Raw genomic sequence first — 15,015 nt, 5'->3', positions numbered from 1 at the left:
CATACAGAAAAGAAGGAGAAAGATCGACGGAACGAGACAGAAAGAGACAGAGAGTCTCTGAGGAGAGACTACACCACGACGAGTGGTTTTAACACGGGCCCACTGATGCTTATAGTAGTATAGTTCGTGGTGCCAGCAGGAGCTGTCCAGTTTAACCGAAGTGTCGTGCAGGAACGCGTTATGGTGGCGTGTAGCAGCTGACAGCGCGCGGACAAACACGAATTCGGTGTAAGGGAGGACCGACGAGGAGCTTCTTACCGATTCTTCACCATGATACGAATATTCGCGGACACCTTCAGGAACCTGATAAGTGAGTGTCCTGCGGATACTACGCTAATCGTTCTAACACGTCCCATTCGTTGAAAAATGACGTCACTGTTACGTGGTGAATGGTTGCATTGTTATTCGATCTGTGTGAATTACAGAATAAAAATGGCAGAAATTTTTCAATATTCTAGAATTATCTGCATTGTTTGAATGTATCTGAAAATTTGATCGAAAGTTTTTTTTTTTTAATTGTATCACCTTGAAAATGGTTATATCAGTGATATTCGAGGAATATTCAACCGGTAATCAGGCCTTATTATCTATCAGTTAGATAACAGTTTGTTTTTTTCGTTTATTGATACATTTTGCGATTTTGCATGCAATCAGAGAAACAAGTCTAATCGAATATTCCAACACGTTAAGTATTGAGAAATATTAGCTGGTAAATTTAACGAAAGAAAGACCGAACGACGAATTAGAGTAAACAATCGTTCATTTCAGCCACCATAGTTCTCGCAAGCCGCGAATACGAGAACGTTGCATCATTTCGTTTCGCTCGATTAAACCGTCGAACGCCGGTTTCAAAGTTGACATGCTTGTATATGCGTTAGAATCATCCCGTGCAGCGGTCATATTAATCAAATTATTTATACTGCACGCAAAACCTGCACAGTCAACATGGTCACACAGAATCACGCTGACATTGTTCGTGTGTTGTTTTACATCCGGCCAAACTGCGTCTAACGTGAAAGATGTCTAATTGTTGCGTAACTGTCACACACGTGCTCGAACACGAAAATTATTTATTTAATAATTTATATAAATAAAATTATTTTTAAAGGATGTGAAACGTGACGTAAATCGTGGCAATTAAGAATGGTCGTGACATTCAATCCTATAGAATCATTTTCAGCCAACGATGCAATTTCAAGGAATATCCTTTGATACGTTCTACCTGACAGTTCACTCGAGTCAACAGAAAAACCGTTTACTCTGGTATTATATAAATCACAATGGATCACGAATGCTCAATTGTATTGAAATTATCCACCATCTTGTTTTTCCATTTTTTAGATTCCATTTCGAACTCACGTTTAACCTTACTGCGTTCTTTCCTTCGACTATACGCTTTCCGTTTTTGACCCAAACACCTTATGTGTAACAATGCTTGTTATCAGCACGCCATATGTTAAATGCCATATGCCGTAATGTTAAAGGAACATAAACTTGACAACAGAAAAAGTTATTAACCTTCCGTAGGTAAACATATTTTCTGACACTCCGCGGGTCTAACTTTTTTACTGTTCCTTATCTTATATACTTATACTTATATATATACTTATCAGTCTCTACTACATTATATAATTGTTCGTTAAGTCAAATTGTTTCGAACTATTTTCAATAAAAATAAAAATTCTTCTCGAAGAGATAAAAAGTGACATTTGGCTTGGGTCTTCGATGACCTACGTTACCAACGCAGGGTTAAAAGAAATAAAAAAGGCGACGGGTCGAAAAAGACCCGAAGACCGCACTGTTGTTAACGACATCTAAGTTCACCAGCCTCGCCTGTACATACTCTGCTCTCGACGATCGGAATATCTTTCCATCGCCCACGACATTGTTTTCATCCTCGACTTTTATCAACGATTTCCAATCAGCCTCTTGCGCACGTGATCGACCTTGCCTTGCCGCTTCCCATCTATCTGGCCAACCACAGCCTCTTTCTCTCGCAGCACGTGGTATACGTGACTGATGCAACGTATCGAAAACTGGTGTGTACACAATATGTGCCCCGCTCTAGATTCTCACTGTCCACACGATCTGTGTGTATCCTGCATCATGTCTCTCTGTGTATTTCGATGTACGCTGACTAAAATTAGGCATCCCCTAGCCAGTGAACAATGTGACGCAATTGTCTCGCTTCTGATCATAAATCCGTCTATTCTCGATCGGCATTCGTCTATTACGCTCGACGAAAGCGATTCTTCTCGTTTTGCGTCACTCGACGCGATCGATCCTCGGATTCCTGTTGCCGAGGGGGATGAAGGGGGATTGCGAACAATCCCGACGACTAAGAAGAAGAATAGATTGGGTATTGAGGGGTTATATCGGAAGGTATTAGGTGTACGAGAAGTTATTGCGAATTTCTTAGATTTGGAATCTCGATTGTTGGCATTGAAAGAGGTTCGAAAGTTTCAGAAAATTGAGAGAAAACGGGAATTTTTGTAATTTCGATTTCTGGTATTGAGAGACGTTCGAGAGTTTTAGAGAATTCAGAGAATGTAGCGTCTAGTGATTTTTATAATTTCGGTCTTCGTTCAAGATGTATTGTACGCATTTTTGATCGATTTCGAATTTCGATTTTTGATATTGACTGAATGGGGATGAATATTGTTGGCAAATTTTAATAACTCTCGCAGCATCCGGTAATTTTTGTATTAAAAGAGTGAAAGAAATAGAGCTGAGAGGAGTAGAAGATGAATATCGTTGGTAAATTGTATAATAAGTCTAATAATTCCCATAATTTCAGTCTTTGTTCAATATACATATATCATACACATTTCTGATTGATCTAATTAACCGTTTTCTCCAACGTGAAAGTGAAACTAATCAATTAGACAACAATTTTCACATCGTGAGTGCATGTATGAGAATTGCAAGAAATTGCACAGCAAATGGCCAAAATGACGTGTCAAGACGTTCGTGCAACAGGCACGAGAATAATGGCAATTAATGTTTTCTGAGAACTAGAAAGTATGAAACTAGGTTACAGAATCCGTAGATAAAAATCGCCATCTGACTCATTTTGTCTCTGTACCAATTTTAATAACAATTATCCTTCTAATTATCCTTTAATAACAATTATTCACTAACATGGAGAATACAAGGGATGATTTTTTCATGTATATATACATATATACTTTTCTTTTTATATTTTTACTTGAGAAACATCGTTAAATTCGGTAAATTGAAATAAACAATTTGCAGAGTTTCAATGTTAACGAAGTTAGCAAAATAAATAGAAGTATTATTTTCACATTGTTACGTTATCCTTTTGTTATCGCTTCCCGTTTTGTACCTTTTTCATCAAATTACCTCCTAACACCCTAGCCACGTCGTTTTATGTGTTATTCACGTACTTTTACACACGGTGGTGCTAAAATAGAGACGCAAACTTTCCGCAAAGTTCCTTTATTCCGCACGTGGAGAGGAAACAAAAGTTGTATAAACGCGAGACCAGAAGCGCTTCCTTTTCACATTATACACACTTTCTGGGCAAAAGTTTCCCGAGAATATTTCACGCGACCAAAAGGGACTCACATCTTTCTTTAACAAGTTACTGGAAATGATTTACTTTCTCAATAATTCTTCGACTGTGTACCAAAGTATCGAAATCTACACATCTCTAAGCCTTCTTTTCTCTTCTCGTTCGATGTGATTTAACCTTTGTTCTACTCGACCCTTGAAGCGTGTTTTCACGTAAGGAAATTATTGGTGCGCCACCACGTTCCTTGGAACGATTCTGCGTCATACTCGAGGGAACATTTGGTCCTCCAAGTGGCATCCCGACCGGTTTGTCACTCTTGAGGATTAACTAAGTTAGAGTGTTAGCGACAATTGCGGCTGATTGGACGATCGCTGAAGGGACCCTTTGCTACTGGTACTTGAAACGCAAACGTTTCAGTCTGTACGAGCGACTGAAGGAACCTGGTCGACGGGTGGCAAACCTTTCGAACATGCAACGAACTACATACCTCGGAATTATATTTGTCACCCGTATCGAAAGTTTTTGTGATAAGGGTGTTCTGTGATAGGAATTCGTTTACACCTCGAGGAATTTTGTCTTGGGATTGGTCGGATATTTTTAAGGTATCCTTTATTCATTACTGATTTCTTCTGATTGAAAAAAGAACAGTAGGACCGTATGGAGTTTCGTTAATTTTTCTGCTGAGAGAATTAAGAATTATTTAATCTTAGCTTAATTTTTGAGATATTATTTGGTAATAATCGAGGAATTGTAGATATTATTTTTAATTTTTGAGAAATCGATCTTGGTATCTTGGGCGCTATTTTGAAGAGCTTGTCTCACTCGTTAAGAAAGTTGTCCTGGAATCGCGAAATTCTTGAGACGGTTCGTCTTATAGATAAAATAAAATTGTTCAATATTTCTGAAATAATTAGAATTAATTTAATCTGAAACACTGTTCCATCGTGCTGGTTTTATACACCCTTCTGTTGATCCATTATACTCGAATCTTCAGTACTGGTAGAACCCATTCACAGCTGGCTTCCATCAGCGTTCCAGCCTCTATAAAAATAGCTGCAGATACCAAAGTGGCCAGCACATCCGTTTTCTTTCTTCTCGACGGTAAACACTCTCAATCCACACAGCGCACGAGTGTCTTTTCGAATCGGAAGAATATTTAGCACGTGACGCACGTGTTCGATTGGAAACTTCTTAACGGCTACGGGCGACGCGTTCCATTCGCTGATTTTACGCGATGTTGCGTTAAATGCCGCCGCCAATACTCAAGGCGGCAGCTCGCCGAGAAAAGGGGAACGTGAACGACGCGTGGCAGCGTCGTGAGTCGGGAAAATAAAACGATTATTGCGTGCGAACGAAACGCCGATATCGAGTGTCCCGTGACGGATCAACGCGGTTCATCAGAATCTTCCCACATTGAACACAGATAACGGATTGTTCGATTCTCACGTAATCGAGATCGAATTTTTTTTTCTTCAACGGTGTGTTGGTGATCGAGTTTATGGTTTATTATCGACGACAATGTGTTTCTGATTTAGACGTCAATCGTGTAATGTTGACACGAATACAATTGCTCGGTTGTTGACAAACGAGTCGGGGATTATTGATGATGTTATGCTCGCGCGCTTGGATGATCTGAGCGTTCGATGATTGGTGATTGAGAATTAGGGGGGATGTTAGAGGAAGGAAGTGATTTTGGAATTTGGAATTTTATGGATTGTTGGTAGTGTAGTAACTGGAAGTTAGGGGAATTGTAGAAATTTGGAAATTTGAAGTTACGAGTATTTTAGAAATTTGGGAATTTGAAGATACAATTTGCGAAATATGAAATTCCAAAGATTCGGCATTTCCGAAATGTAGAATTCCGAAGATTCCCGAATTTGCGAAATTCTAAAAATCCCCGAATTTGCGAAATATGAAATTCCGAAGATTCGGCATTTCCGAAATGTAGAATTCCGAAGATTCCCGAATTTGCGAAATTCTAAAAATCCCCGAATTTGCGAAATTCTAAAAATCCCCGAATTTGCGAAATATGAAATTCCGAAGATTCGGCATTTTCGAAACGTAGAATCCCGAAGATTTCAGAATTCTTCTAAATTTCAAATTCTGAGTTTCGTCAATTTTTGAAATTAAAATCTCGAAGCTTCTAAAGATTGACGAAATTTCTAAGAGCCCAAAATTTTTAGAAATGTTATATAAATAACATATCGAAATTAATAAAAAGCGGGAATATCGGTATCAAAATTATTATTTCTATTGGGATGCAAAAATGTATAAATACGAACGTGAAACCGGAAAACGGGGATATCAATATCAATTAAAGCACGAACGTATCAGGAACTACATCTCCAAATATCAACAATCGATAGTGGGCCATAAAATGGAAGCGATGTTTAAAGTTCGTTCTAGCGAGATATCGAATCATATAACGATACATATTCGTATCTATAGAGTTCACTCTGATTTCAGCTTCTATTTCGAACGGCATAAATTTTAATCCTACGATCATTGAATTAGTATAGGACGCTCCAACGTTTCAATTAACTCTAGATAAATACGACGAAAATAGCACGCTCGATACTGGCAATGGTGAAAAATCTTTGTAATTAGGTCAACCGATGGTCGAGAGTGTACGAAACTTCGACTATCGACAAATTGGCCGGGATAAAGACGAATCCTGTATATCTTTTAATTAAGAATTTTCATTTTTTTTTTTTTTTTTTTTTGGTTTCCATTGAAATATAATTCGTATAAAAAAAAAGCAGCGATAATATAATACAAGAAACGATTATGCAATGTTAATTTAGTCTCGAAGATATCCCATCTGGTTGCAAAAAAATATGCGAATATCGTCTTTATCAATCTCTTTCCCCGCGTAACATTAACTTCAATGTTTCAATCTTTTTCTTTTCTTTTCGCTAATCATAACTATGCAGCGAGTCATCCGGAGTGGACTTTGCACAGTCAATCCCTGGTTTCACGTTGTATTATTTCCACGAGTCGTTAAATCATTAAACGTCGCGGAACTTCAAAGAGTACCTACGCGATCATGTAATAGTTCAATAAACTGAATTCCTTTTGAGCCGCGGTAATGTGTGTTCCTTTTGTTTTTTCTCCTTTCAAACGACGAACGAAATACGCAAATACGAAGTACATTCATTTTTATCGAAATAATTCGGAAGACCTTGCATCTTGAGAATAAAAAATAATTCTGAAGAAAATAGGATGAAAATTGCGCGCCGAAATTTTTTTCAATTACTTCATTCTAGTTAATTCCATAATTTGTTAACCACTTCGCTGGAGACATAACAGTTATGCTAGCGTAATTAATTATTTCAATGAAATGTATTTTTAAAGCACTATGAAATGCAAAATTTGATAAATTTCAATGTGGTTCACTTTCTCGACATAAATTTTTTACGTCAAATTATCATTTTAATTATCGAAATCAATTACACAATATAGTAGAATTTTTACCAAATATTTAGTTACAATAAATTCTACAATTTTCTCAATTTCTTTTTCTCAAAAATATTCCCGTACTTTTCCACATCAATCGTTACAACACGTAATCGCCAGCAGATTGTCGAATTATCAAGTATCTAGCGGCAAGTGCACGATATTCAGTAAAGAGGAAAGATATCGTTGTGGTTTTCACGATTTTTATTGGCCGTTCAATTGGTACTTGTTATCAGTGCCTTTCGAAATATTGGCCTGCTCATTTGTGGAAGTGGCTACACGTGAATTGCTTATCATTCCTGCGCGCCACAGCCTCGTAAAATCGAGGTTTCGTTGTCTCGTCTCGTCTCTCTTCGTGCGAGCAGGGAAACGTCGGTATTTATAGTGAGCGGTGAATTCGCACTGGCGAAACAAACGCGGGCAGCGAAACACAGAGAAAGTGTTGCAGTGGATCGAGAGAGCCATTTTCCTCGAATGTCATCGGTAATTGCCAATTGTTCGCGTTTCACCGTGTGTTTCACCATTTTTATCAGTGATTCAAAAGTGTGCTTTTTTTAAAATTCTAAGATACCTTGACGACCAAGGGATATAAAGAATTTTACGAATTTTAGAACTCTAATGTCCACGATATAGGATTTTCTTTTTTAAATGGAAAGGTGCATGAAATTTTAAAAATTACGAATATGTAGATTTAAAAAATTTTTATGAATATTAGAATCGTAATTTCTGTGATATTTTCCATTTAAATAGATAAGTGAACGAAATTTTAACATTTTTAAAGTTTATGAATAATACATGCGAGGAAACAATAACGTGTAAAAGCCGTAATTATGGTAATTATTTCCTCCGTTAAAATTTTAAATTTGCAAAAGTAGAGCGAAATCTGAAAAGATAATTATTTTCCAACTATGAAGTATTCAGCGATCAATTCCATTTTCACAGTAACAGACGTCCATTAATTGAATAAACACCCAAGAGAGATCAATAAGACCAACCATTAAACGTTACCTTCGAATTCGCAGGAAAACCTCGAATTCCGCTCCTTGGCCGCGTTTCTTTCCGGCAAAATGTGGCACAACGTGCAATTTACGTTCTTCCCGATTCACAAGAGGCTAGGAATCATAAATCTAACTCTTAACCACAGACATCTGTTTTTAACCCTTTCGTCACCAGTGGGACAAAAATTGATCACAATTCGACATCCATTACAGGCTCGATCATTGGTAGATAAGTAAAAACTTCCTAAAAGCAAGAATTCGGTCGTGAAAGGGTTAAATCGTTACCGCAGACTCCTTCGAAATTTCATTCAACAATATACAGTTACGATAATTTGTTGAGATTGCTTACAATACTCTGAAATTCCAAGATTTTCCAAGTATTTCACAAAAACGATATACAGTAAATTCTCTACAAGTGTCAGTCAGTTTGGATTCTACAAGTGTCAGTATAGAAGGCCGACTCTATGTAATGTAATACAGGGCGTCTGTTTTATCTCAATACAGTGAATATCTGGCGTGACAGTGAACGTGTTAATAAGTAAATATTGTTCACATTATGTCGTGTTTGATGTCATTTTCATCAGAAAAATCTCATCAATATGTTAAGAAAAATTTCGGGATAAAAAAACGTAAAATTAAAAAAGTTGGTATTTAAATCGCTTGGTTGCCTCGACTCACGTTTCATCCTTATCTTTTATTCGCTGTCCTTGTCTACGTTCGGCAAACTACAAAGGCGGGCGCGAGGCTCGAAAACGTAGTCCCTGACTCTACAAGTGTCAGGTTTAGGCTCCTTGCGGACTGACACTTGTGGAGAATTTACTGTATTTATAAATATCGTATAAGAAATCAGGAACTTTTGTTTACATGGAAACGGAAAAATTAGGAACTTTTTCTTATGAAAGTGGAAAAATCGGGAATTTTTGTAGCGTACACCTACTGTCAGTTGAGAAAAAAAGGAAACACTCTTGAAAAATTCTTTACTACGTTACGATAGTGACATAAAAATTCAGAGTTTGTAGTTAAAGGCTTGATCTGTCGTAACAGAAAGGATCGACGAGAATTCGCGCCGAAAGAAAGACCGATCGGCTCGATCGTAAACGCGTTTTACAGGCAAACTGTCTGTCCATGGTAGCTTGGATATAATAGAGGAAGCGTTCTCCGTTCTACCTTTAAAAACAGCGTGTAACCATTTTCGCGAGCAGAAGAGAGCCGTTTGTCTTTCGAGGCAACGTGTTTTCAACGTATTGCTCGTCGTAAAACGTATACATACACGCCTCTAGGTGGAAAAAAGAATTTATTCCTCGCGTAATTGCACCGCCTCGGACGTCTCTGCCTGTGTTATTACCGGCTCCGCGAAATAGACAGAGAAACATTGAAAACTGCAGAGAGATCTTTTTGCTGGAAATGAAAATACTCTCCGTGTTCTCCTTTTCTTGCTTCAGTCGCAGAAAACTGAGAGAAATCGCAGTTTTTACTGTCCCCTTTTTTCTTCCCTTTCTTTTTATTTTCTTTGAAGTCGCGAGGAATTTTCATTTTTACCGTACCCTTCGTTCTCATTACGGATAATTCGTATTTTTATGGTATTCCTCTTGTTAACCCTTTGCACTCCACCGGCGACATTCGTAGTGAAGCAGATTAGCGAGAGAAACGAAGATAAAAATGAATTCAGGAATATTCGTAATATCTTCTTTTTTTAAATAGAAATTTGGGATTTTAAAAGTTCCACTGCAAAAGTATGCTGGAATTTTTGGATCGATTGTACGAAAGATTTAAATAAATTCACCAATATTTGTAATTTGTTTCTGTGCGAAACAACATTTTTGGATTTCAAAAGTTTTTCAGTGCAAAAGTGTGCTGAAATTTCTGATCGATTGTGTAAAAAATTTCTCAGAATGTAAAGGATTAATTACGTTAAACATTTCTCGAATATACCTTCTCTTTCTAAATACGAAAATATTTCAATTTTCATGATCTTCTCTTTAAGTATTTTTTTTTTTTTTTTCTATTTAATACAGCACTTGATATTTTAGAGACACACAAATGGTTTTTTTTTTTTTTTTACTCAGATAATCTTGCATAAAGTTTTTGGGAATTCCTATTTATTCGTAGAACGCAAGAGTTGGACAAATTTTATTTTTCCTTAAATGGAGAGTCGATGATTACGAAAGTTTCTAGAATATTTTGTCTCATGGGAGAAGTGATAACTACGAAACTCTAAGCTGCCGCTGACGTTCTAAAGCCCCTATCGTCTTCGTGCTCCAAGTTCCTTCTTATCAGTTACTTTATCAATTATTTTTCCCAGCGATAATTCCGTATCAACAGCGTTTTTCCTTCTTTTGCACATTTGCTTCAGCTGTGAATTCGCGTACCCTTCAAAATCCGATATCTATAAAGTTTGAATAAAATATTTGCGTGTGCATTTTTCTTGCCTCGTTGTTACGTATTGTGAAACAGCCATTTGATAAGATATCGAAAACGAAGATGATGTATGCTCAAGGGGTGATCTTAACCTTTCAAGTACTTCGATAAGAATTAACCGTAACACCTCTGATTAGAACGAACAAGAAAATATCGGAAATGTATACTTGAAATTTTTGATTAAATTAAGTCGTAGGATTAATGTTTCAGTAATTTTAGAAATTTCTTTTGGTCGTTCATTTGCTACTGATATTAAAGCAGTCTAACCTTGAATAGTTATCGTGCTACTTTCAATTATCTTAATTAAATAATTAAGAAAATTGAAATATAATCTCGCAAGAACTTCTCTGATTAGATATGAGGCCATGTGACAATTTCTTTCGACAATATTTTGTTGAGTTTCAACTAATATTTCGCAGTAACGTGAATATATTAATTCTGTCATTATTTAAATTCTTCTTTCAATGTTGGAATGAATGTTGGAATGAAAATTGTTTTTTTAAATTTAAATAGATATTGTTCTTGGATTTTCAAAGAATGACTTATCAAGAATTTTGTGAACTTTTAGTTGACAAGAGAAAATGATCAGAAATTTACAAAGTACCTAAAGATCGTGTGAAATTTGGGTGCACTTCGATCAATCAGTCGTCCCAAATTATCGCATTAATTTCCTGTTTCATATTTCCAACAATTCTATCAACTTTACGTTAACGCGAAGAAATTCAGAACTTTTCAGCGATCAGTTCGCGAATAATGAGAAATCTATGAAATATTTAAAAAAGCTATCAAATTTTGTTGGTGCGATCGATGGTTTAAAATTATTTTACTCGATCGATCAATTAATTTCTCCTATTTCACATTTCCAAGAATTTTGTAAACTTGAAATTAACACGAAAACACTCCCATGAATTTGCGAATGGTTAAAAATCCAACATTTTATATTACACCATTTTCAAATATCGTATCAAATTTAGATGCATTTCGAACGATCAATATTGCAATATTGCACCCGATCGATCAATTAATTTCTCCTATTTCACATTTCCAAGAATTCAACGAACTTCGGAAACTCAGAACTTTTCAACGATCATTTAGTGAATAATTAAAAATCCAACATTTCATACTACACGACTTAATACCATTTTCAACCATCAAATTTGAAACGTACGAAATTCAGGTGTACGTATTTCGAGCAATTTCACTCGTTTAAAATTACCGCCATTGGATCGATCAATCAATCAATTAATTTCTCCTATTTGATGTTTCAACAGCCACGTCAGCGGTAATTCTGAAGACAGAACACGACCACCATCGGTTGTCCAGCCTTTCTGGGGACAACGTCCTTGGCTCGGGGGTTAGAATCGGTCGGGGTGAGGACGCAGTCGCGGTTGGCAACGGGAACGTTATGGATTCGGCGCAATCAGCCATGATGAAGCAAACAGACTACGTCGTAGGTCAGTGAACCAACCTCCAGCAAATTTCTTTTATCTCGCCTTAAATTCGTCAATCGAAATCGAAACGTTTCTGTACTCGTGAAATTATTTCTGAAATCACTGATAAAGAGAACAAAAATTCATCGAAATTTCTCTTTGTGCTTCGAAAATTCGTCGAACAAGAGTCATCTTTGCGTAGGCAAGAGCTCTATTCGAAGTTGATATATTGAATTTTCTGTGTAATCAAAGTGTACTGTGTAACGTGTATGATGATTTGTTTTATCAATGTGTGCCATTATCGTTTCTCATTATACGAACGAACGAACTGGGATTCGATATATTTCTGCGAAAGTGACATAGAAAAGAGTAACACGATGAAACACAGAGGTCAATTTTGTATCGACGATAAGATATCATGTGTAATTTTTCGTCAGTGAACCGTTCGAGGAAAATTCTTTCAACTTCATTGTTACATAATCGGAGAACTAACGTACGAAATTACTGTCCGGATCGATGAACAGAGGGTTATGTAATACCCGTGGCTCGTCAACGAAGCACGCGATTCTAATCGTATCTCTTTTGCGTCTTTTTTTTTTATCGTTGTTAAGTAACGTGAATATTTTTTATCGGTTAATTTTATGAATTATTTCATTGAAATTTAATTAATTGAAAATTGTGTTTGTACAGTCGGTAAAGTTGATTTATGACTATATCATCGAGTAACATATTTGTGACCATTATTCATTCTCAAGTGTTTCCATCGAGACGGAACTTTCTAATTAATACGAAAAACTTCTAATTAATTTAACATTCTGCTTATATAATCAGTAAAATGAATATTCTAGCCGTGTGACTTAATTACCAATTACGTATTTAACCGAAACATAATTAATTCAAAATTCTGTTCGTATAATCGGTAAATTAGCTTTCTTATATATTAACATTGCGTTTAATACAGTCGGTAAATTAATTCTCAAAAAAATCTGACTCGATAGTTACACTTAATTCTGTCTATACCCTAGAAATCTTAGATTCTACATTTATTCAGATGATCTGTTTTATCTACCGATTGAACAATCGTCAATTCTCAAGTGTTTCCATCATAACGGATGTCTGTAATTAATAGTAACACAATTTTACTTAATTTCATTTAAGATTCGATAAACGTTAATCGCCTTCTCTAAGCTTCTAATTTCATTATCAAGAAACTTGACACGGTTCGCGCGAAATATAAATTCACGTGGATATTGCAGGTCCATTCCGTGCCTTGCTTTCTCCAAACGAAACGTCCCGCGCTGTTTCGCGATAACGAGCACGTATTAGAACGATTGCGAAATCTTCCCAGTTTCTTATCGACTATTTACATTTGCCGCATTTGCATCGCTCGTTCCCCGGTCAGTTTTATTTTAAAATCGTCAACGATATCGCGTGGAATTTATACGAAGCGGCCTTATCACAACAACCGGACGAATCGTGGAAATTCTGCGAGGGGTAAAAATTCCTAATAACTCTTTTCGTTCGTACATTTTACGCAACGAAGGAAAAGGAGCTATTTGCCAATTGAAGAGAAAAAGAAAAATAGTACGACGATGAAGATATTCGAGAAATCGATTCTGTTTGCAATTACAATCGACACTTTCCTTTATCGTTGATTACAGTTTATCGATTTTGCATTGAATGGCGGCCTAGAATGCCGCGACTGAAGCACACGAGAACCGGCACAGAGGAAAATTTGATTAGCGTTCGTTGAAATTGTTATCTAATCGGGATCAATAAAGACGGAGTCGAACTTCGAGTGTCATTAAACGCAATTAACAAATCATTCTGTCTTTTCGCTTCTCGTATCTCCTTTCATTGATCGTGTCTTCTTCTTTTCGCCACTACTGTTGGCGAAAACATGTTTACAACGTTCGTTTGATTAAAACTTAATGGTAGAATCTGTTAGTTTTCGAAAAGCTGTTCAAGGTACGAGAAATGTATTTTTACAACTGTTGTTCTAATTGCAATTGTTTGTTGAATTGTATTTTTAACGTTGCAATTATGCAACGTGTTGCAGGAGGAATTGTAAATAAAGTGTCGTTTCTATTCATCATTCTTGACGTACCGCGATTAGTATTCGTGTAGTGAGGTAGTCAGAGCTATAAATTCTTAGACACTAGAGTTCGAGAATTTAATTTGCATTTGAAAGACCATTGAAACTCGGTCCAAAATTGGACTGCAGTACCGACTGAAAAAGAATTGCTGTTGTACTTGGAATAGCTGAGTAAGAGAAGTTTCACTTTCTAAAAACGAAAAAAAAAAAAGATTTGCAATTAGTGCTGTTTCTTTGTAATTATCTTTCTCGAGATAATTAACTTCGATGCAAGTAAAGTAACCAACTGAAATCGGAAGATTTCACTTTCTCACAATAATTTTAATTATTACTAATATAATTATCGTTAATTTAAAGATACCAAAATCCAATTAACTCGAAAATTATCATATTGTCGAGAATAAAAGTTAAATTCGGAATTGTGAAAGTTCCAAATTGTCCCTAATTTTGTTTTTCTCAGGAAAAAGATTTTAATCCGTTAAAGCTACTCCGTTTTAAGCTACTCCGTTAGCACTAGATTTAGGGACATTTCTTATAGTATCTCTAGGGACAATTGACTCAAATTGACGCGTGAACGAAACCGCACATTTTCTTTAAACAGCAACTTATTTTATTTAAAAACAACATATACGCTATTAACTTATAAATGAAACTACGTGATGTTATATATTTGTATAAAATTTATAATAAGCCTAAGTGGTAGGAGAGAAATGTGAACAGTTTCTGTAATTTTCCTAGTGAAATTCGAAATGCGTCAAAATGACCCGTAAACCTAGTGTTACGGGAGTATGTATATTCTAGTCTAGATCTTTCAAAAAATCGATTTCTTTTCTTTGTGCATATTTCGGAGGTATACGAACCGTTCAAAAATGTACTGTTAAATTTGTGCAACAAAATTCCAAGTATTTCGGCTTTTTGTAGCCATTTTTAGTGAACCTAACCTTTACCACTTTGACAATATTTAGCTCATCTCTAAATATTAGAGATGAACATCTACAAAAAATAAGAGTTAAATTGAGAACTTCAAAAGTTCCGAATTATCTCTAATTCTTCTCAAAATCAGTTTTAATCCAACTAAACTGC

At 36.1% G+C, this 15,015-nt stretch overlaps 1 protein-coding gene across 1 annotated transcript in view; it reads left to right on the top strand.

Annotated features, from left to right (window-relative positions):
* LOC108572525 overlaps positions 1 to 15,015 on the top strand; it is a 43,293-nt gene that overhangs the window by 26,156 nt on the left and 2,122 nt on the right. Inside the window, exon 6 of the mRNA XM_017934776.1 lies at positions 11,679 to 11,861. Within this exon, the coding sequence (XP_017790265.1) occupies positions 11,679 to 11,861 (183 nt within the window). The remainder of the gene's footprint in view (positions 1 to 11,678; positions 11,862 to 15,015) is intronic.

The sequence above is a fragment of the Habropoda laboriosa genome, unplaced genomic scaffold (assembly GCF_001263275.1).
Source record: "Habropoda laboriosa isolate 0110345459 unplaced genomic scaffold, ASM126327v1 scaffold129, whole genome shotgun sequence".
Classification (NCBI taxonomy): Eukaryota; Metazoa; Arthropoda; class Insecta; order Hymenoptera; family Apidae; genus Habropoda; species Habropoda laboriosa.
This window is presented reverse-complemented; position numbering and strand designations above follow the sequence as displayed.